The sequence below is a fragment of the Lissotriton vulgaris genome, chromosome 11, assembly GCF_964263255.1.
Source record: "Lissotriton vulgaris chromosome 11, aLisVul1.2, whole genome shotgun sequence".
Taxonomy (NCBI): domain Eukaryota; kingdom Metazoa; phylum Chordata; class Amphibia; order Caudata; family Salamandridae; genus Lissotriton; species Lissotriton vulgaris.
Window position 1 is genome coordinate 727,798,640 of NC_141699.1, and position 24,409 is coordinate 727,823,048.

Genomic DNA, 24,409 nt, shown 5'->3' on the forward strand with positions numbered 1-24,409 from the left:
ATGTGCAAGCAGAAATAGACAGAATAGAATACAGAGAAATAACAAGCATGAGGAACAAGCAGAAGTAAACAAAGACACATTCACGACCAGTAATGTACAGAGGGCTATGGCGCGGAGCGTCACCCCACTGCTTAAAGGCAGAAAATGAAAAATAAAATTATAATAAAAGACTTTTATCATTTTATTTTTCATTGACCTGGCCGAGTTTGCTGAATCCGTTGAGTCTGGGGCGAGTCCAAGCGTCACCAGCAGGGTGAGGAGGAGTAGCGGGCACTGAAAGTGCACATGTCAGGCTGGCCGGCTGTCTACGGCCGGCCAAACCAACATGCGCACCAGCATGCGCACTTGGATATCTGCAGGCTATTCCTTAGTGATATCTGCAGGGCTCAGGAGCACAGGCTCCCAGTCCCTGCTGGAGCGTGAAACTGGCCTGCTCTGCCCAATCCCAGCACTTCTATCATGCTGGGAGTAATAGCATGAGAGAAGTGCTGGGATTGCATGTTGAGCCGGGAGCTTGTGTGCTCATGGTAACTGCAGGGCTGGACGAGGAGCAGCGAGTCCCAACGCGAGAGCAGACAATAAGTGTATATTTATTTATTTTTTATTTATTTTTTCCCCACGCTGCCCCCACACTGCCCCACCACGTAGAGTGGGCAGCAGCCATGACTGGAAGTACATATACAGGAATAGACAGAATAACAATTGCAAGAAGAAAGGCAACAGATGACAGAAATATGATAATCAATAGAAGGACGGACAGATTCTAAATAGACACAGACAGTGCTTAATTTGAGCTGGTGGTTGCTGGCGACTTGCACTCATTTTTGGGCACTTATTTTTCCTCATGGTGTATTTCCCGACAGCAGGAGATGGAAAAACACAAATGCGAAAAAAGGAGAAAGAGAAAGACAGAAACACTGTCACCAAGGGAGAAAGCAGAGTCCTGCTAAACTCAGATAAAGAGCATGGACGTCAATGCACCAAAATGCAAGAGGTAGGGAAGTGACTTCACATGCCCCTTGATCTTCACTTTCACTCACACATACACATGCCTACACATAAATATGCATTCACACATACATGCACTCATACATACACACTACCTACACATACATTCACACATACACACTCTCTTACATAAACATACTCAAAACTGAAAGCACGCACACAAAATGCCTACATTTAAAAGCACTTTTTCTACTTACCTTAGCTGCCAGAGAAAGTCATATTCCAGCTAGTTGTACTCCATTTTTTATAAAAACTAATAGAGAATAATTTAATATTATTCGCTGTTAGTATAATAAAAATTTGAGAAAGAGAGTGAAGCCCGCACCATCGTCCATACGGACAAACTGCTTATGTTCCTGGCAGCATTTTGCTACTGCTAAGGGGTCGCAAAGGCAGTGGCAGGGGTCACCCTAAATGACGTCAATGATAAGGAAGCGAGGAGTGTCTGGCAGAGGAATAGAGAGATTCAGGACTACATAGCCTTGGTAATCGGCGTACAGACATTTAATTTTGCTGGGCATGGCTTATGAGCATCTCTTTGGGCACCGGCACTCATCATTTTACAAACTAAACACGGGACACCGGTAAGAATAAAAACAGCATACAGCTAGAGGAACATGCACGATCAGAAGTTACTACAAGTACAAGGAGAGACTGTCAATTCCAAACACAGGTGTGCACTCAAACAATGTCATGCAAGAGCATGAAACACGAGACACAATCTCAAAGGTTTCTATGGGATGTAACGGAAGCAATAAACAAAAGCAGGCACATGCAGGAATGGACATAATATCATGCATGGATGATCCTATTATGCACATCGAAGCATAGTCCAACAATTTTAACAGTCAGAAATGCTATGTGTCCAATTTATTTGTTGATCTCATACTTGTATGTGTAGCACAGTTCTGTGGTCAGTGCTGTTCCTGTTAAGATAGTTGAGTGCCACCATTGGCTGGGAGGATGACATTAACAAACAAATAAAAGCTGGACTAAGTTAGTATGTAGATACCACACCTCAACTCTATCAATTCTGGACTTAGAATAGTGGACAAAGTGTGAGGTGTTTGATTGATAATAGAAAATGTTTCATGTTTATTACAACAATGAATACAGGATGAAAGAGTAACCTCTTTTCTGGCACTCACCTTTCCCTCATCGTCCACCAGTAGTATCTGCCCAGTCTCAGAATCTTTGACCACAGCCCCAATGGGAACCTTGTACTCACTGGAGGATGAGACATCCAGCCACACATGATCACCCTGTGCAGGAAGTGAGGAGAGTTAGAAAATGGAAATTCAGTATTCACACATCTGTTTCATCATATACGCTGTATATGAGTGCTTGCTCTCCCATTATACTCAATCATACATCTCTAAACTCTCCCTAGCCCTAAACCATGCATCAGATCCATCTTCGCTTCACACACTGGGCCAACTCCCAATACTTTCACCTTATGATGAATTGCTTCCTTACTCTTTCACCTTTCTCACTCTGGGGCCCATTCACAAAGCTACACATGAGTAAATCTACACATGTAAGTTTACTCTTACATTTGTGAGTAAATGTATTAGGCTATTCACCATTTACTAGTGAAAAGTTACTCAAATGTGTATGCTTACATGTCTCCACCCCATGAAACAGGATGTAAATGACATATACGAGTGTAATTTAGTACTGTTACAAAGGATAATTGTTTTCAAGTTTAGTTAACTTTTTAACTGTTTTCCTTCCTTTATCACAGAAAGATTTTCGTCCTGTTGGCAGAAATTTCTCTATTGTAAAACAGTGGGAAAAGTAAAAAAGTTGGTTAACTTGAAAAAACATGGTAAAAAAATGTGATGTTAAATATTAATGTGAATTAATTCTATATATATATCTTTTGAAGGTAGAACACAATAAAAAAGTTACACCATTAATAGCATGATTTAAATTTAAATGTTAAATATTTAGTATATAATAAATGAAACTTATTTTTCTCAAGTTTAAAAATATTGCCATCTGAAATAAAATATATATTTTATTACGTATTAATAGCTATTCAAAGTGATATACAGAATTAATTAAAAATATAAATATATTTTAATAAAAATGTATGTAACATTAATTTTTAAATTAAAAAACAGTTGCTAAAATATGTTAAAATAATTTTTTTTATTTATTTTTAAATATTATAACATTAATTTATTGTGTTTAATAATAATAAACACATTTATAAAGCACATGGCTACACTATATAGTGTGTCCCTGTGCTACGACAAGAGCCCGTTCCAGGCAGTGGGTGAGGCAGAAAGTTGTCAAACAGGAGAGCTACCTGATGGGAAAAGCCACGTCTTGAGCTTTCTCCGGAAAATAGTCTCCGATGATTCCAGCCGGAGCCCTATCGGAAGTTTATTCCGGTGTGTGGCCGCTGAAAAGCTTAAGGAGCACTCGCCCATCCTAGCTCTTCTGATGGTCGGGATGCTGACCTGACCCGTCCCACTAGATCAAAAAACCCTGCATGGGGACATACGGGGTGGGAAGGTCATGCAGATAGGAAGGACCCTTCTTCTGCAGAATGTGGTGACTGACACACATGGCTTTAAACAAAACACGTTCCCTCACCGGGAGCCAATGTAGGGAAGCCAGGAACTTGCTGGATGAATCTCTCCTTGGAAGCACTAAAAGGAGATGCACAGCCGCATTCTGGATGCGCTGGAGTCTCTGAACACATTTAGTATTTGCTCCTAGGTAAAGAACATTCCCGTAGTCCAAACGAGAAGTCACAAGGACGTGGACCATCGTTTTCCTCGCTGACACAGGGAGTACATCTAAGGTCTTCCAGGGAATGCGCAGGGCCCCAAAACAGTTTCCCGTCACTCGCCTGGTATGAGTTTCAAAAGACAGTTTGGTATCCAGCTACATCTCCAGGTTCTTTACCTGATTCGTAGGTGATGGGGTTGGACCCAGGGTCTGAGGTCACCAAGCAGAGGACCAAATCGAGGGAGCCTTACCTATCACTAGAACGTCTGTTTTATTGCCATTAAGTTTAAGGCAATTAAATGCCATCCATGACGCCAACTCTTGTAGACACATTGAAAAATGTATGGCTGCCTCCGCAGAGTCTTGAGTAAGAGTCAGCACAAGTTGTGTGTCGTCAGCGTATGACTTCCCTACAATCTCTGCCAGGGGGGTAATGTAGAGATTAAAGAGAGTCGAGCTAAGTATGATGACCTGAGGGACCCCTTGGTCCAGCTTGACGCTTTTGGAGAGGAGAGGTTTCTGCGACACCTGAAAACTGCGGTCAAGTAGAAAGGAACTTAACCATTCCATCGCCCTACCAGCCATGGCTCCTTCTCTAAGGCGCTGAAGTAGCGTGTGATGGGCAACAGTGTTGAATGCGGCACTGAGATCTAAAAGGATTAGAGCAACCGTCTGTCCCGCATCTACATGTCTATGGATAGCTTCAGTAGATAAGAGCAGTGCCGATTCAGTAGAATAAGTGGCACGGAAGCCCGATTGAGTAGGGTGAAGAAGGTTATGATGATTGATATGAGCAGTCAGTTGGATATTTGCCGCCTTCTCTGCTATTTTAGCAAAGTAAAGCAGAAGAAAAATGGGACGAAGATTATCCAGCTGACTCATACTAATGTTCGGTTTCTTTTTTAGGGGAATGACAATAGCCTCTTTCCATCTTTTAGGGACAACTCCAGATGAGAACGAGAGCTCAAGAAGATGTCTAATATAAGGGTCTAATACAGCTAAACTCGCACTTAGGATCTTAGGGGAGGCCGGATCTCTAGGTTTGCCAGACATAATACTGAGGGCTACTTCTTTAAGTATGTCCCCACTGGGGGCTACAAAATCACAGAGGCAATCTGCCTCTGATATCCTAGATATCCCCTTACTATCCACGCATCCATGTTGTGCTGAATCAGGGAAAGTGGAGTAGATCTTTCCCACCTTCTCCATGAAGAAGTCCACTATCCTATTACAGGATTCAACTGAGCTAGTATCAGGGGCTGTCACTCTTGCTAGCGATGAGATGTCTTTGAAGATAGTAAAGAGTTCCTTTGAAGAGTTCTCAGCCGTCTCGATCCTGTCACTGTAATAGGTGGCCCGCGCTTTCCTGAACATAGCTTGATATTTTTTAGGCTAGATTTGTATTTGGTTTTCATAGGCTCATCAAAATTCCTCATCCAAGCTCTCTCGAGACGCTTACAGGCTGATTAGGAATTCTAAGTTAATTGCTAAACCAAGGAGCGGTTTTAAGCTGCCCACCCGGTGCTCTCGAGGACCAGGGAGCCGTGCTATCCAGTGCCTCCAGGATACGTTTAACGAGTGCATCACATGCAGACTCGATGTCATTACCCCCAGGCGAGCCCACTCTTTTGTAGGGCCATTTTAAAGTAGGCATAGAAAACTTAGCCCATTTCCTCAACAGTTTTGTGGTACCCATTTTATATGACACATCAAACTGGGGTAACATAATCCCAAAGGGGACCACAAAATAATCAGACCGTGGAACAGGGACCGGGGGTTCAATATGTAAAGCATCCCAGTTGGCAAAGATCGTATCTAATAAATGGCCAAGTTCCGAGTGCCTGGCAGAAGCTCCGAGTGCCTGGCAGACCTCCTGTGCGCCATTATTAGAGGGATTGTCAAAATATAAGTTCTGATCCCCCACCAACAGCAATTTAGCATAGCATAAAGCGGGTTGTATTATTTGCTCAATCAGGCTGGGCGTAAAACGTGTATGGGGCCCTGGAGGACAATAAATGAGGAACACCTTTAACAGCAATTTGAAGGCGCCATGATGGAAAAAAAAAACCTGCTTCACAATCTTCAATCTCCGTAGGTTCTAAAGTGTACTGAATAGATAGCCTATGTATAATGGTGATTCCTCCTCCCCTATTAGTCGTCAACTCTGATAATACCATAATTATGAGGAAGGGCTTCAAGAATATCAGGAGCCGAATCCTTATTTAGCCAGGTCTCAGTGAGGAATAACACATCCATCTGGGAATCCCACAAAAAATCATAGATTTCAATTTTGTGTTTCCGCAGGGATCTGCAATTGATCAGAAAGCAGTTAAGTAGCTGACCGTTCTCCCTGGTTTTCAGGCATGTCACAGACATAAAAGGAAAGTGGCTGCACTTATGCCACCGGTTCCCTGCCAAAATTCTGCGTTTGCACTGCTCCGTAATGGTAGGGGGGGGGGGGGGGGGCATAGAGCAGTGAGCTGCTCAGAGGTGTACCTGCATGCTGCTCCTATCCGGGCAGGGGTTCTGGCCCGGGTCCCAGCCAGTCGCGGACGGGCGCAGACAGGCGCGCCTTAGGCTTGTCCGCTCAGGCATGCGCAATATGTAGCCCCACTCCTGCCCAGACTAGACCGCTGACCTGGCTCCCAGGGAAAGCGGAAGTGCAAGGCTCAAACCTTCCACGCCCTCCGCTCAACGGCACTAACTGCCGCGTCAGACCAGGGCGGGAAGGGAGGACAACAGAGCACCAACACCCGCAGGCAAGAGTCCAGATGCATGCCACCCCCCAAAGCAGCAGGAACCGAGATGAGCAGGAAGGTAATAACACAGTAAGCAGAATTAAAAAACTAATGTTTAAAAACACTGGCCAAATTGAAGGTGCAAATGCACAAGTAAAAGATTTGAAATCACCGTACTGGTTGGAAAAATGGGAGTGACAGCCTCTCTCACAGGCCGCCCTTGCCGCTGCGCGTCCACTCAGGCATGCGCAATATGTAGCCCACTCCTCCCCAGACTAGACCGCTGACCTGGCTCCCAGGGAAAGAGGAAGTGCAAGGCTCAAACCTTCCACACCCTCTGCTCAACGGCACTAACTGCCGCGTCGGACCGGACGGGAAGGAAGAACAACAGAGCACCAGCACCCGCAGGCAAGAGTCCAGATGCAGATCACCCCCCAAAGCAGCAGGAACCGAGATGAGCAGGAAGGTAATAACACAGTAAGCAGAATTAAAAAACTAATGTTTAAAAACACTGGCCAAAATCACGATGCAAATGCACAAGTAAAAGGTTTGAAATCACCGTATTGGTCGGAAAAACAGGAGCGACAGCCTCTCTCACAGGCCGCCCTTGCAGTTTATATTTTAACTGTTTTAAATTGTTCAATTGAATTTAACAATATTTTCCATGGGTTTTTATTTTAAGTACCTACCTGCATCGTTTTTCTACTAGAGGGTGTTGGAGTTCCAGTGGTTGGCCATGTGTGGAGCAAGACTTACTCCAGCTCTGAGCTGGAGTACATTTACGATTGTATTTGGTCCTTTTTGGCTGTAGAAACTTTAGAAGTGCAGTTTGTGAATAGGCTTACTCTTTTGTGGGTCCCTCCCTAAACCTATCTTTAGCCCTCAGTATACCCCTTCTTACTCATCTCTCAATCCTCCTCTTTAGTAGTAAATACTCCCCATTTTTCAGCCACTCCTCTCGGTCTGCCACAATATACTACCAAAATGTATACTAACATGTGCGGAGACTGATTCCAGAGACTCCACAGTTGGGCGGTGACCTTTGCAGACAAAGCTAGAAGAGGAGGAGGTGGAACCTCTACATGTAGGTTTGTCAATAGCATTTTGTAGAACATTAGTAGTACGATTGTAGCGCTACTAAACATACTACAAAATGAAGCTTGTGAATGTGCCCCTGAGTATACAAGTCTTGCACTATCTACTCTACAGATTGTCATCTAACACACTGAATGTGATTTCCTCAGTCTTCATATGACTGTATTTTATTCTAACCACTCTCCAGCACATAGCAACTTTGTACCTATCACACAAATATATAAACTACCTCATTCCCTTATGTCCCAAAAAATAGAAATACTTCCAAAACAAAACAGTTACCCCCGCCCCTAATTTACATATTTGGCTCCAAATCTCCCTAATTATGTGTGCTCTCAAGTGGCTACTTTGTCACTAGAAACACAACTTCCTCCATCTTTTTTTGCGAATGGGGTGAATGAATTTGAGGTGAGAGGATGCAACTTAGGAGCAAACTGGACCTACTCATATCACAGTAAGCCGTAACGTGCACAGTGGCCATGATATAGCATTAGAGGTGAAAGTGTGTGTGGGGATGAAGATGGAGAATATTGAACTCAAGTGGCTTGCACACTACGGCAAAGTGTGAGAAGTGACATAGGTAGAGCAGGTAGAAAATGAAGATCAATGTAGGAGTCCAGGATACATGTGGCTGGAATATGGAAGAGGCGATCCAGCCAATACACTACCTTGTTCAGCATCCATGAAGGGAAGCAGGAGCAATCAGCCCAGGCAGCTGGGATGATGGCTATTTCGAGAAAGTGAAAAATTAGGTTGGCAGTTGACAGGTGTGTGAGCCCTTCTCAAGCAACACTCCTTGTCAGGGTAAACCACAAAAGTCACTAAATTACCCTGTGCCTAAAACTCTGGTAGTTTGCCACAAAAGCAGTCAGGCTTAAATTAGAGGCAATGTGTAAAGTATTTATGCAGTAACCAAACAGCAATAAAGAGTAAAATTGAATACATTATTTGATGCAACACCAACAAAAACCCAATTGGTAAAAATGGAGACCATGGAAGCCTGCCCTACCTGGCAGTTACTGGCTTTGATAGTCAGGACTGCCTTCTGCAGGACCCCAAGCACAGCCCAGAGATGGTTCATGTGGTCCTTCCAGCTAGAGCTAAAGACCACAATGTTGTCCAAGTGGTCCTCCAACCCAGCTAGGACCCGGTTGACCAACCTCTGTAAGGTGGTAGGAGCATTCCTTAACCCAAAGGACATCACCCTGAACTAGAAGTGGCCCTCTGGCATAGATAATGCAGACCTCTCCTTAGCCCCCTCATTTAAGGCAATCTGTCAGTACCCCAATGTCAAATTGAAGGTGCTCAGGAATGTGACTGCTCCCTTCTGATTATTAAGCTGATCAGCTCGGGGATGGGGTGTGCATAAGTCTTGGTGACTGAATTGAGTTCTCTATAACCCACAAAGAACCAGAGTTCTGGGGTGGAGCCCGGTGGGGCAGTTTTGGGTACTAGTAGAACTGGGCTTCCCCAAGGGCTGCTGGAGTTTTCAATCACCCTAGCTCCAGCATCCTGACACTTGATGCTGGCCCTCACTTTGTCAGAAGATCTTATTCTCCACAGGCATACCGTTCCCTGAGTCAATGTCATGGGTACACCAATGAGTGAGTCCAGGGGTAAGAGAGAACAGGAAAGAGACTTGCTCCAATAGCTGGCGGAAGTTTCTCCCCAGTTAGAGGTTCCAAGAAACGGAGCTTCATTTCCCCTATTGCTCCATCATGCTCTTTTGCAAAGAGGAGATCTGGGAGAGGTTCACTCTCTACCTCTTCGCCTCCATCTGTCACCAAGAACATAGTTACCTTGGACCTCTCAAAGTGTGCCTTAAGGCAGTTAACATGCAGGACCCTTAAAGAGTTCCTGGAAGTCGGGAGATCCACAAGGTAGGTGACCTTCCCCTTGGTCTCTTTTAACTCATATGGCACAGTCTATTGGTCCTGCAAGACAAGTGGCTTCACTGACTCAATCATCCACACCTTCTGACCAGGTTGAAACTCAACCAGTGTGGCCTTCTGGTAATACCAGAAGTTCTTGACTTTTTGACTGGTGGCTAAGTTCTCAGTAGCAATCTTCTAGAACGGCTTCATCTGGGATCTTAAGGCCATCATGTAGCTGACTATATCCTAAGGGGTTTCTTGGGAGCTTGCTCCCACCCTTCCTTTACAAGGCTGAGAGGCCCGGTGACAGGCCGGCATACAGAAGCTCGAAGGTGCTGAGCCTTGTAACAGGACGTCCCACTTCCACCTCAAGGGCTTTGCTAGGCCCATTATCATGCATTTGAGGGTCTTGCTGAACCTTTCATCAAGTCCATTGGTTTGGGGTTGATAGGGTGTGGAGAACTTGTAGGTTACTCCACACTCATCCCACATGGATTTCATGTGCGCAGACATGAAGTTGTTGCCTCGGTCAGACACCGCCTCCTTGAGGAAACTCACCTGGGTAAATATCTCCATCAGTGCCCTGTCCACAGTGAACACAGTCAATATTCTCAGAGGGATGGCTTCCGGGTACTTGGTAGAATGGTTCACCAAGACAGAATGAACCTGTTGGCCAAGATTGTCTTGGAACCCAGATGCCCCACAATATCAATGCCCACCCTTTCAAAGGGGCTGCCCACAACAGGAAGGAGAACCAGGGGAGCCTTTTCCTTTCCTCCTGTCATCCCACTGGCTTGATAGGTTGGACAAGGGCTACAGAACGCATCAGAAGTCATTATCACCCGTGGCCAATAAAAGTGGGTGATCAGTCTTTCAAAAGTCTGGGTCTGCCCAGATGTCCTGCCAGGGGGACGTCATGAGCGAGTTCCAGTATCAAGACCCCGTATCACTGGTTGACCACCAACATAAGGGTTGCCCCAGGGTCAGGAACCTTAGGTTCACTGTACAGGAGATCATTCTCCCAAGAGATGAGGTGATCACCAGAGGTGTCTCCATTTGCCTGGGCTTCAGCCTGGTGCTGAACGACCTCAAGAGTGGGGCACTCATTCTGCGCTTGAGAGAATTCTGCCTGGGAAGGGCCTCCTTCAGCTTGTAACCTGCCCAGTTCAAGTAGGTTTCCAATGGCAGCAATGCCTTCCCCGGTAGGTTGTGGAGCATCCCCCCTCACGTTCTGCTTCCTCCAGGACAGTGGGAATTTCTGGGGCAGATTTCCTACACACCCTGCCTCTCCTCTTCCTGGCAGGTGCCTGGGCCATTGTTCCAAGCTCCAGGACCTTGTGTGACCAGAGCTCCACCTAATTCCAGATGGTGTGCTCCACATTATTACCCAACACACAATCCACTGGCATGGCTGGACTCACACCTACCTTCAAAGAACCTAAGATCCCCCATTCGAAGGGAACCAGAGCCACTGAGTAATGACCCTAGTCGTTGTCAGCAGTAACCCCCTGATGCACTAGATTGGGAAGTACCTGCTCTGACAACACCAGATGACACTTGCCAATACTCATACTTGCTCCTGTATCTCTCAAAGCCTCCATTGATGGTGACCCACTGCCTATACTTCTTAGTATTACTAGATATGTCAGTCTTGGGTACCATTGCTTCTACCAGGAACACTAAGGTGACCTCTGCACTTCCCTCCATATTAACTGGAACAACCCTTTCTCCGAGCCCTACATTAGCCATTACCGGAATCTGTCCACCAGTGGGGGGCTGCTGCCTGTTCAGGTAGTTGGGGGTCTCTGTTTGAATGCCTGCACCTGTAACACTCAGAGTACTTGTGAAGTGAGCAGATGTCTACTTCACATGGAGTCCTCCCTTCTTCTGGCCAGGATTAGGATGGGAACACTTCCCCTGGAAACTCTTTTGAGGACTTTTCAGAACTCAGTTGTTTTACTTTTGTCTCCCCCTCTTTCTTCTGATGGGGAGTCTGTACACCACAAGGTACCTTCTTGTGGATCCTGGTGCTGAGCCAGCAATCCGCCTCCTTGGAAAGCTCCTGAGGGCTAATTAGCTTGCTGTCTATCAGGTGTTGGCATAGCTCTGAAAAACAATGACTGCACATGTGCTCTTTGGAAAGCAGACTGTACAGCTCCTTATAAGTGTTTGCTTTACTACTCCTCATCCAACCATATAATACCTTGCTAAAATACTCCACGTCACCTCCCCAAGACTAGTAGGGCAGTTTCAGGCTGTCCCTGAACTTCAGCCTACACTTTTCAGGGGTGAGTCCATTCTTTTGGATAAGGGCTGCCTTCATAGGGGAGTTAAGGGGATATATCATCCTGTCATCTTTACCTAGGGCCAACAAAGAATCCATCCTCTGTGTAGGGATGTGCCACTGCAGATTGGTGACCCAATCTATCTAAGGGACCTGTACATTTCTAAGGCTACCTCGTAGACCTCAAATTAGTTATTTATGTTGGTTCTGCACAGGGTTTTAGGGTAGCAGGAGAGTGGCGCTCAGGCAGGTAACCTTGTCGTGTATTGACACAGTGAGGAACAAAAGCATGCAGAGGCAGACCCAAAACCCCTGAATGAGGGAGGAGCTAAAAGCCCTTCACACAACAAACATGGACAAATCCTGGGCACACGTATAATATTAACAGTTAATACAAATTTGGTAAATATGATACAGTCAACACCGGTTGTTTTTTTCTTAAGGGATGTTTATGTGGAGATGTTCATGAGCAAAACAAACGCCAGCCGACACGTGTTTCGTCAACAAATAGAAAACCTGTGACTCTTCAGGGCTTAAAGCGTGTAGTGCGGGTATTAAAGGACCGGTGATACTTCCAACCCAGATCGCGGGTGTCTAGACAGCCGAAATGCGGTTGTCTGAAATTTGGCGGGATAAAACAGGCGGGTACGTCCATATGGGATGGAACCTGGAGGTGCAGGGACCACATCGTTGCTCGTCTCTCGCTGACTCCATCGGCGAGAGACTAAAGTATGAAATTGCAACAGAGAGGCACAGAGGGAGATGCAGCTGCAAGGTAAGTGTGGTGGCTCCCCGAGGCACTGCCCCCTTATGACAGGGAGTGCGGCCACTTTTTCAACATGGCCACCAAGATGCCCCACACATGAAGTAGCGGTAGCAGTGCAGACTCCTCCAATCAAAACGAGGAGCCACACCCATCAAGGAGGGACAAAATCCAGGAAGAGAGGAAGATGCAGTGAAGAGAAAGACGCGGAGAGAGAGAGGAACTGGACCAGCGCGACCAGCGAGGAGGAGAGAGGGCGTCCCAGAGAAGAAGACTACCCAGGATTCGAGGACAGCTGCGGAGAGGCTGAGGGACCCAGGACAACGTAATACCACTCCCAGAGCACCACGAGTGAGACCGGCACTCCGAGGTGAAACTAGGAGGTGGGATATCCGCCTACCACGGCCAGGGAGGGTCGTGGGGTCAGGCAAGTGCCAGCTGCATGTGCCTTTACTTTAATGGGCTGGTGGGCAGGGTTAAGGACCACACCAACCTCAACACATTGATATCCCTCACTTAGACACTGTACATTTAGGGCCACTGGTGAAGGTGCACTTACCCCACCTGTTGGACTTGGCTCTTTTGGCAGGTTCACCCCGGAACGTTTTGCCTTGGACTATGACCTGATGTTAGTTGATTTCTGGTCTCTGCACACTTTGGCACTGTGGGCCAGTGTAAAGTGAGTGCGCTCTCTGAGTGAGTGTGGTGAGATTGGCATGGACTCCCATAGGAATGCATGGGGGATATGTGTGTCCATGGTAGTTCCTGATGTGAGAGGAGTACAGGGGCGAGTTTGGTATGTGCAAACTCGCGAGATTAAATGCTGCGCAATGGTGTGTGCAGATTTATTGCCTCTAGTGGAGAAGTGCCACTTTTAGAAGTGGGCATTTTTGTGTGCAGTGTCTGCCTGCCTGATGTGAATTGTATGTCTGGCTTGTGACTGACAGGGGCTGGGTGGTATGCTTGGCTCCAGGAGCCAGGATGGGTCTGTCCGGTGGTGAATGGGGAGATCTGCATGTAGATGGGGGGGAGGAGTTGCACCTGGAACCTGAATAGGGCTGGGCCTTCCCTCCACAATGCGGGCTCCACCCCCTGTGGTGAGTCTGATGTCCCTGGCCTGTCCTGTGAATAGAGGAGAGGAGCTGAGCAAAACAAAGTGCTCAAGTGCTCCTGAACCAGTTGTATCTGTTTTTCTCCTAGCCCGGTGCTGTGTCACAAAGGGATGTAGCTGTATAAATAAGGGGCTGTGCCCCCAAGTAAATGTTCTTCTTTGCTACTTGAATCTACCAGGGGCGTGCTGCTGCTGGGGTCCAGGGGAAGGCTAGCCTCCCTGGGCCCTGCCCCTGGAGGATTTTCCTTGCTGGGAGCTGTTTTGCTCCATCTTTGATGCCCAAGACTTCCTGGACCTTGTTCACTTTATTTTGCCGTTGCCAAGGCTTGGTAATGTAAATGTAAATGTAAATTGATACTTGTATAGCGCACTACTCACCCGCAAGGGTCTCAAGGCGCTTGTACGAATACCGCTGTGGAACCCATCCTGGCTTTCCCTGTGAGGCGTCCACTCCTGGGCCCCCCCAAGGTGGAGGCCAGGCATCCTTAGCGTTGTGGGGGCCGTTGTGGAGATTAAGCAAGCTATTGCCCAGAGTTGCAGAGTGGGACTCCATGATTGGAATAGGCACGAGGCGAGAATTATCAGGTCCGTGGAATTTTGAGTCCAAGACCCGCCGAGGCGGGGAATTGAACCCTGGTCCCGGGCCAGACCTCTGCATCAGGGTCTGCCGCTCTAACCATTGAGCCACACTTCTCCACTTTGCCTGGGGGCTGAGCAGCACGGCCCTGCAGCCCCTGGTGAGGGAACCCCTCTCCTAGGGATTCCCCCCTCTTTTCTGGGGTTTGCAGGTGCCCACCCAGCTCAGTTAAGTATTTTTATGCGTGGGTGCCCACCCCATGACTTTGCTCCATTTTTATGCGCGGGTGCCCACCCCACGACTCTTGGAGGAAGGCTACCCCTCTGGCAGCCGGGAGAATAACCGCCGCAGCCCTCGCGGGAATCCAGAAGTCAGGCAGGCCCGCCAGGACGTGGGCTGGGCCTGCCACCCAACCGGAAGAGGCCGGCGTGAGCTGTGACGCAGGGCTCCCATGTGGAGGGCAGAACCTCGTGATGGCGCCAGATGGCAGAGAGCCCCGGGTCCCCGGAGGGGGCCCGGGTGAACCAGGAATGGTGGCCGAGGCCGCCAATGGCAGTGCGGGCCTCCCAGGAGTCCCAGGAGACTCGCAGGAGCAGTGCTGCCGTCCCCAAGGAGAGGAGTCCCCCGTGAGCAGCCCGGTCAGTAGGAAAGGGCTGGGGTCTCCGTGGGGACTATATATGTAACAGGGGTTGTACTCTACATGCCCCTTTTCCTTCTTTTGACTAATATACATACCTCCTCCTCCCGCAGCCACATCTAAAGGTTATTCCCTGATGTTTTCTTACCGCCGAATACTCATGTAGTACATAATCCCTGACCCTGAGGTGAGACGGATGTATGCCTGCTATTTCACTGTGTATATCGAGTGAGCACTCTCAAACAGTAAATGTGCACCATAAAAGAAGTATTTTATGTTCCTCATTAGACTGCTGTTTTAACTGTTTTTATTCCAATGTTTCTACAACATTGTTTTAATATAGAGCACTTCTCCAAGCACAGATGGTTGGTGTGTTGTGCCCACTGCACGCTGCTATTATGCGGCCATAGTTCACCTGAGCTAGTTGATATTCTACCACACTAACATGACACACTGTGTGTAATTTTTGGCTTGATTATCCTTGTGTTTTGGCTAAGACTCAATGCAAATAACCCTGTAACATTATTCTTATTCCCTAATCCAGGCATAGGATATTACTACAGAGGTAACCAAAACCTATAATGCTTGTATTTCACACATGACACTAGCATGCTGTTGAATGACTGCATATTCCATAATTTCTACACTTGATAGGTCCTGATGAATCGCGGATAATTCCTTGATGCGAGAAACATGTTGACCATTTTCATTTCCAACCTCATCTAGTGCCATCATACCTAACCAGGTGGCACCCAGTGAGTTGGTTTCACGTTTTTAATCGTAGCGGGAGACCCCCAGAATAAAGTAGTACTTTTGGTACTCCCTACTACATTTTAATCACGTTCTAGGCTATTTGCTCCATTTCCCACATACCCGCACTTCACCATAAGGCAGTTGGATTGAAAAGATCTCCGGTAAAGAGCCCCTCTTTGAGGTGAGCCCGTCGGGGATTGCACCACCTCCCCGTCGAGGAGCAACGCCAATGATGAAGCATGACACCCACTCGGGTGTGTGAGGCAAATACATCCAACAAAATGGATGCCCAAGGGTGCCATATGTACACCCCCGGGCACGCCAAATACACATAATTCCCTCAACCAGGAACGGTTCAGCAACCCACTTTGTTTCCCTAGACTTGTTGGGGGCACTAGCTGACACTGGACCTTCCACTTTGCTAAGTGGTAAAGAGTGCCCCGTTGATCTATTGATCACCCTCCCCTCCTTTGAAAACGACTATCGGTGCTGCCAGATACAGGCACAGCATCATGTGAGGCATTTCGAGTGGCCCCGGCTTGCAGCGGGCCGCTCTCACAGTAGAGACAAGTTCTCTCCCTCTGTGGCCCTCATTAGTTACCGGGCCAGAGGTGCCCGGGTGGTTCTCCTCTTTTGTCTTCTAGCCTAGATGGCCCAACCACTTTGCCTATTATCTTAAGGACCCCGTGTGGCCAAACCATGGGCATTAAAGCGCCAGCGTGCTCCACAGTGCTGGGGGGGGGGGGGGGGGGGCAAGCTCTCCTTCAGATTGATCCTCAGAGCCAGGTGGGTCCAACGCCCCACAGTGGTTTCCCGAGCCTGAGGGATCCAACGTTCTGGCTAATTATTTCAGGAGCCAGTGCACTCCTTGGGGGACATGTTTCTTTTTAGAGCCAGATTGCTCCAACATTGGGCACAGTTATTTCCAGGGCCAGTGAGAGCCCCTGCCCACATCTCAATATTTCCAGTTGCGCAGCAATTAGTGCTAGCTGCACCATTTAGAGGCAATCCTTGACTGAGTCCCTGAGAGGGACAAAAGTGGCACAGAGGTGCCAGGCCTTGCCCAGCTACGCAGAAATTAGTTCCAGCTACATCGTTTAGGCCCCCATTTTATGGTCCTCAGCTGCCCAGCAAGTAGTGGGCAGCTGCAACGTTTAAGTTTTTTGCACCAGTGGTGCACCCTTGCCCTTCGCTGCCCAGGCAGCAGCCCTGACTTTTGTGAACAAAGGGCATTTGAGCCCCCTATTTGAGATGGCAAGTTGGCCAGGGGGATTGTTACACTTATAGGGCACCAGGCCCTAATGTGATTTATGTGCCAATGCTTTTGGTGCTAGGAAATGTATTGTGTATAGTATGTTTTACGCACCCTGTTTGATACCTCTAAACTGTGGTTTATGATTATGAGGTTGGTTTGCCTATTTTGGTTTGTGTTAGTGAGATTATACTTCAATGTGTGATTTATGCCCCTAGTGTGAGTTATACTTAGGTGGTTAGGGTCTAATGTATTTAGACTGGTGTGATACTGTGCATAATGTAGTTTATGTCACAGATTGATGCAAAGTACAGTGGTTACCAGTGTTTACTGGTTGTACGTTTTATGATCTATTTTACTTTTCCCAAGTTCGCTTTGTGATGGTTTTGACAGTGGTCCATGTGGCCCTGTCAGGTGTACATATTCCCTTGTAATTATTGCCCAGTGCCAGTTGGCACAGTGTACATTATGTGTTTACTATTCTAATGTGTTTTGAGAATACAAAGGCTATTTTTGATATAACCTTGTGTGGAGTTCCTTTTGTAGTGTGAATGGGATGTTGAGCCTTGTTTAATTTAGTGCCTGCAATAAAACGCTCAAACCTTTCAAAAGTCTGTGTGTCATACCAACTGGGGGGGGAGGGGGTAGAGGGGGGGGGGAGAGGGGTGTTTATCAAGATAGTCCCCACGGGGTCACGCAACGACAGTAAGCTCAAGGCAGTGAGTGCAAGAAGAGAGGCAGCAGGAAAGTGGCACGACAAGAACAAGAGACAGTGGTCTACATCTGGCAATGGAATATATGACGTTACAATGCAAACAATTACAACGCATGCTTTTACAACACCGTTTTTACATTGGAACTACCATTACATCGCATGATTTACAATGCATGCAATTACAACGCATTTTTTAAAACTACCATTACAACGCATTCCATTACAACACATACCATTACAATGCATACCATTACAACGCATAATAGCTTTAGGGCAACAGTAGGGTAAGTGTTGGATAGTGTAGGGGTACAAATTACTATTCCTACTACAGTGAGTGCAACTGTAGGGTTAAGTGTTGGACAGTGTCTGGGTTAAAATTACTATTCCCACTCCCTTGAGTGCAGCAGTAGGGAAAGTGTTGGATAGTGTAGGGGTAAAAATACTGTTCCCATGTACTCCAAAACCCATACCCACCCTAAAACAAAAAAATCTCCATTACTTATCTTATAATGCGTTGTAATGGCATGCGTTGTAATGGTATGCGATGTAATGGCATGCGTTGTAGTAACATGTATTGTTAAGGCATGTGTTGTAATGGTATGCAATGTAAAGGCATGCGATATAAAGGCAGTTGTGTTGTAATGACTGCGTTGTAAAGGTAGTGCATTGTAATGATTGCATTGTAATGGATGTTTCCCATGGCAGTGACTGCTGGAAAGTGACAAGAGACAAGTGGTTGAAATCTGCGAGGAGTTGTTTAGAGATGGGAAAATTGGTGGTTGTCAAGGGACAGGGATCCTGGGGTGCAATAGGGGAGAAAGATGAGGTAAGAGTGGCCAAACTGCAGACTGCAAAGAAGGATAGCTCTGCAGGGAAGGCAAAAATGCCAGCCAGATGATCAGTTTGTGAAGTATTGAAAAGCACATTGGGATCCTTGGAACAAATATCTGAAACACAGGGGGGATAGGGTAAGAGGTCAAGTGAAGGAGGGTTGGTGAGAGTAAGTCAGGAGGGATTCTAAAAGTAGCCACCTCTACAGGCTGAGGAGGAACTAGGCAGGGAAGCAGATAGATGTTGTAGAATATGGAATAATGCTGACAGATCAAAAGGTAAAGAACAGTAAAAACTTGCCCTATCTTGGCATTGTGGAACTGCTGTGGATCACTTACTGAAAAGTCCAAGTTAAAAGTTTTGTGTGGGGCAAGTTTATAAACGTTTTAAGCAGCTGCACAAGGAAAGGATTTGCTAAGAAGGGTCTGAATAAAATAAATTGTAATTGTCTATCCAGCTAATACTTCTATTTTACATAAAACGTAGTTTTCAGGTTTTCAAATTCATACCAGTGTAAATTATGAAACATTCCCACAGCACATCACTATACATGGATGGGGTAAGAATGGCACTGGGTAGCTTTAATTGTATAGAACGGCTGTGGTGCCATAATGATGTTGGTCAGAATGAGTGAGGATCCACTGGCAGTGCGCGAGAGGCTGGACACTGAAATTTTTTTGCAGTGAAAGACACCCAGGAAGTTGACGGTGGCGTGGCACTCAGCTTGCGTGTGGGTAGATCCATATGCACCTGTTCTAAGGTAACACTCGGAGAGTGGTTCATCAGCAAAGTTACATGTCGACCCCATTCAGCCCAAGGCCAATATTAATCTGTGACATATGGGAAACTCAGGGGTGCCCTTATCACATTTTGCGGGGGCATCATTTGGCGTTACATCACTGTTTTGGGTTCAGCTGATCCCAGAAAAGTAAATGAAGGAGAAAGGAGAAACTCCATCTGCTGGCAAAATATTGTCAAATGATAACAAAGGGATCATGAAATTTACAGCTGATGAGAAATTGTACAAAGAATAGAGAGATAACCAGCCTTGAACCAGGGGAAAGTAACTGGGCAGGAGACTGGGAGTTATGGATTATAGATTACCGGTAGGTCGAATTGAAGAATGGGGACTAAACAGGTGGATTGATTTGTTGAGAGGGTGAGGGACTGAGGTATAGTTTTTTTCATGTGTTAGTTTGATGGCAGAGACGTATTAGTCTATCTGGCCAATGGGTCTGATAATGAATTTAGAGTTTTTTCTGCCTCCACGATGAAGCAACCTTTTTATAACCATGATAGAGTGTCTTTATGTCCTGAACCCAATCAATCAATCAGTACATTTGTGGAGCGCGCTACTCACAGCGAGGGTCTCAAGGCGCTGAAGGGAGGGGGATGTGTTACTGCTCGAATAGCCAGGTCTTGAGGTGCTTCCTGAAGGTGAGATGGTCTTGGGTCAGTCGTAGGTGTGCGGGGAGGGAGTTCCATGTCTTGGCGGCCAGGTAGGAGAACGATCTTCAATCTGTTGTGGTTCTGCAGATCCGTGGGATGATGGCGAGGGCGAGGCTGGTGGAGCGGAGCTGGCGGGTGGGAGTGTAGAGCGAAAGGCGGTTGTTGAGGTATTCGGGGCCCATGTCATGTAGCGCTTTGTGTGCGTGGGTGAGGAGCATGAACGTTATCCTCTTGCTAACGGGGAGCCACTACAGGTTTCTCAGGTGGGCAGTTATGTGACTGTGGCAAGGGATGTCGAGGATGAGTCGTGCAGAGGCGTTCTGTATGCGCTGAAGTCGTTTCTGAAGTTTGGCTGTGGTTCCTGCGTATAGGGCGTTCCTGTAGTCCAGTCAGCTGGTGACGAGGGCCGGGGTTACCGTCGTTCTGGTTTTGGCGGGGATCCATCGGAAGATCTTTCGGAGCATACGCAGGGTGTTGAAGCATGAAGAATAGATGGCGTTGACTTGTTTGGTCATCGTGAGGGAGGAGTTCAGGTTGGGTGCGTGGTCCGTGGGTGTCGGTGCGGTGCCCAGCACTGTGGGCCACCTGGAGTCGTCCCCGGCGGATGGGGATTGTCTGAGAATGAGGACCTCCATCTTGTCTGAGTTCAGTTTCAGCCGGCTGAGCTCCATCCATTCCGCGATGTCTTTCATTCCTTCATGGAGGTTGGATTTGGCGGTGGCTGGGTCTTTGGTGAGGGAGAGTATCAGCTGGGTGTCGTCGGCGTAGGAGATGATGTTGAGGTTGTGTTTGCGTGCGATGGCGGCGAGGGGGCTCATGTAGATATTGAAGAGGGTTGGGCTGAGCGAGGAGCCTTGGGGTACGCCGCAGATAATCTTGGTGGACACGGAGCGGAAGGGAGGGAGGCGGACTCTCTGAGTTCTGTCGGAGAGGAACGAGGTGATCCAGTACAGGGCTTTTCCTTGGATCCCAGTGTTGTAGAGGCTGGTTGTTAGGGTTCGGTGGCAGACGGTATCGAATGCGGCCGAGAGGTCTAGGAGGGTGAGAGCGGTTGTTTCCCCGTTGTCCATCAGGGTCCTTATATAGTCGGTGGCTGCGATGAGGGCGGTCTCGGTGCTGTGGTTGGCTCGAAATCCGGACTGGGATGGGTCGAGCAAGTTGTTTGCTTTGAGGAATGCAGTCAGTTGTTTGTTGACGGTCTTCTCGATGACTTTTGCCGGGAAGGGAAGGAGAGAGATGAGGCGAAAGTTCTTGAGGTCTTTTGGGACGGCTGTGGGTTTCTTCAGAAGGGCGTTGACTTCTGCGTCCTTCCAGCTTTCTGGGAAGGTGGCTGACGCGAAGGAGTTGTATGGAATATGCTACTTACCAGTATGCATCTGTTCTTGGCATAGAGGGCTGCAGAGTGGTACATTATGAATAGATCGCCATCTGGTGTTGGGCTCGGATGATTGCACTTTGTTTTTCTCTTGGAGAGTCTTTTGTATCTTGGTGACTCCTCCCTTGGTTGGTAGTGCGCATGGGCATCGGCTCCATCCTTAGATTGTTTTGCCATAGTAGGGTTAGATGGAGTAGTATAGTAGAATACAGATAAGAGTGCCCATGTAAGTGTATCTAAATAAGATAATGTTGGAACAGACACAGGTTTCCGGGGAGGCTGGGAGGGCATGTACCACTCTGCAGCCCTCTATGCCAAGAACAGATGCATACTGGTAAGTAGCATATTCCGTTCGAGGCATATGGGCTGCAGATGGTACATTATGAATAGACTATACAGCAGTTCTCTCCCTAGCGGTGGTCGCCCGTGTCTGTTGCAACTGTCTGAAACAATGTTTTTAATACTGCTTGTCCCACTCTAGCTTGTTGTGTTGTGTGCACATCTACACAATAGTGTTTTGTGAAGGTGTGCGGTGTAACCCAGGTAGCTGCTTTGCATATGTCATCTAGTGGAATGTTTCCCAGAAATGCCATAGATGCTCCTAGTTTACGTGTAGAGTGAGTTCTAGGAGGAACAGTTAATGTTCTCTTTGCCTTTAAGTAGCATATTTGAATGCATTTTACAATCCATCTGGCAATGCCCGCTTTGGAGATGGGATTGCCTTTATGTGTAGGAGAAAACGCAACAAATAGCTGTTTTGTCTTTCTGAAAGTTTGTGTTCTTTCTATATAGTACAATATGGCCCTTCTAACATCCAATGTATGTAGGGCTCTTTCTGCTACTGTTTGTGGTTTTGGAAAGAAAACCGGTAATTCCACTGACTGATTGATGTGGAATGCTGAAATAACCTTCGGTAAGAATTTTGGGTTTGTTCTAAGAACCACTTTATTTTGGTGTAGCTGCATAAATGGTTCTTGAATCGTAAAAGCCTGCAGTTCACTTACTCTTCTAAGTGACGTGATAGCTATGAGGAAGGCCACCTTCCATGTGAGGAATTGTATTTCACACCTATGCATAGGTTCAAAGGGTGGCCCCATTAGTCTGGTAAGCACTATGTTGAGATTCCAGACTGGGGAAGGTGGTCTTCTTGGTGGAATGACTCTTTTGAGTCCTTCCATGAAAGCTTTAATTGCTGGTACTTTAAACAGTGACAGATGTTGCCTGTTTTGTAGGTACGCCGCTATGGCTGCGAGATGAACTCTGATAGAGGTATATGCTAGGTTACATTGCTGTAAGTGTAGTAAATAGCAAATGATTTGTTTAGTGGATGCGTCCAGAGGGTTGATGTGCTTACTGTTACAGTGTATAGCAAACCTCTTCCATTTTGCTTCATAGCATGCTCTGGTGGTAGGACGTCTTGCTTGTTTAATGATTTCCATGCATTCTGGTGGTAAATCTAAATACCCAAACTCTATGACCTCAGGAGCCAGATCGCTAGGTTCAGTTGTTTGGGATCTGGGTGCATTATTTCTCCATGGTTCTGTGTAAGATGCATGGGTAATAATCTTAGCTTTTGATGTGGTACTTGTGAGAGTTGTAGCAGCGTGGTGAACCACGGCTGTCTTGCCCACGTGGGTGCCACTAGTATCATTGTCATTGAGTGTTGCTGCAGTTTCCGAACCAGTAACGGAATTAGTGGTAGAGGAGGGAACGCGTAAGCAAATTTGTTGGACCAATTTATCCACAGTGCATTGCCCTGGGACCGTTGGTGTGGGTACCTGGATGCGAAGTCTTTGCATTTTGCGTTCTGATGATTGGCAAACATATCTATCTCTGGTTGCCCCCATTTTTGGAAGAATGGCTGTAGTATTTGGTCGTGCAGCTCCCATTCGTGTACTTGTTCTGACTGTCTGCTTAGGATGTCTGCTATCTGATTTTGAACTCCTGGTAGGTGTTCCGCTAACAGGTAGATCTTTTGAGGAATGGCCCATCTCCATATGTCCTGTGCTAGTCTGGACAGTTGGAGAGAGTGTGTCCCCCCCTGTTTTTGAATATAATACATTGCAGTCATGTTGTCTGTTCTGATCAAGACTGCTTTGCCTGTTATTTGCATTTGGAAAGCTTTTAGTGCTAGAAATATTGCTAATAGTTCTAGGTAGTTGATGTGCAGTTTCTTTTGCTGCACACTCCACTTCCCCTGCACTGTGTATCTGTCCATATGCGCTCCCCATCCGGAGAGCGATGCGTCCGCTGTTATTATCACTTGTGGAATTGGCTCTAGGAACGACCGTCCCTTGGAAATGTTTTCTGTGTTCCACCACTTCAGAGAGCGATACGTCCGGTCGTTTACCAACACCAGATCTGTAATCTGACCTTGAGCCTGATTCCACTGTGTCGCTAGACACTCTTGTAGTGGGCGCATTTGTAGTCTGGCATGTGGTATTAGCAGTATGCAGGAGGACATCATGCCTAATAGTTGCATAAACACTCGTGCTGGTACTGAGTGTTGTGGTTGAAATCTTTGTATTAACCCGACCATTGTCTGTACTCTGATTGGGTTGGGGTATGCTATTGCCTTTTCTGTGTCTACTGTAGCCCCCAGGTATTGCTGAATCTCGTTTGGTTGCAGGTGTGATTTTTTGTAGTTCACCGTGAACCCTAGGTGGTGCAGCAATTGAATTGTCTTCTGTGTGTTGTGAAGACATTCTTCTTTTGACTTGGCCTTTATTAGCCAATCGTCCAAGTATGGGAAGACATGTATTTGTTGTCTTCTTAGGTGTGCTGCCACCACAGCTAGACATTTTGTGAACACTCTTGGTGCTGTTGTGACACCGAACGGAAGGACTTTGAACTGATAGTGTTGTCCTTCTAACACAAACCTTAGGTATTTCCTGTGGGCTTTGTGAATTGGGATATGAAAGTAAGCGTCTTTTAGATCCAGTGTAGAAAGAAAGTCCCCTTTCTTCAGTAAAGGGAGTACTTGCTGGAGCGTGACCATGTGGAAATGCTCCGAATTTATGTAAGCATTGAGAGGTCTGAGGTCTAATATTGGTCTTAGGGACCCGTCCTTTTTGGGGATCAGGAAGTATAGATGGTATACTCCTGTTCCTTGTTGATCTTTTGGGACCTTCTCTATTGCATGCTTTTGTAGAAGTGCTAGAACTTCTTCTCTTAACAATGTCAGATGATCTTGACTCATTGGACG

General features: G+C 46.9%; 1 protein-coding gene across 1 annotated transcript in view; it reads right to left on the reverse strand.

The window, feature by feature from the left end:
* The window catches only part of LOC147683395 (unconventional myosin-VIIb-like), a 1,214,266-nt gene that overhangs the window by 1,044,751 nt on the left and 145,106 nt on the right, over nt 1-24,409 (reverse strand). Inside the window, exon 3 of the mRNA XM_086943813.1 lies at nt 2,157-2,270. Within this exon, the coding sequence (XP_086799939.1) occupies nt 2,157-2,270 (114 nt within the window). The remainder of the gene's footprint in view (nt 1-2,156; nt 2,271-24,409) is intronic.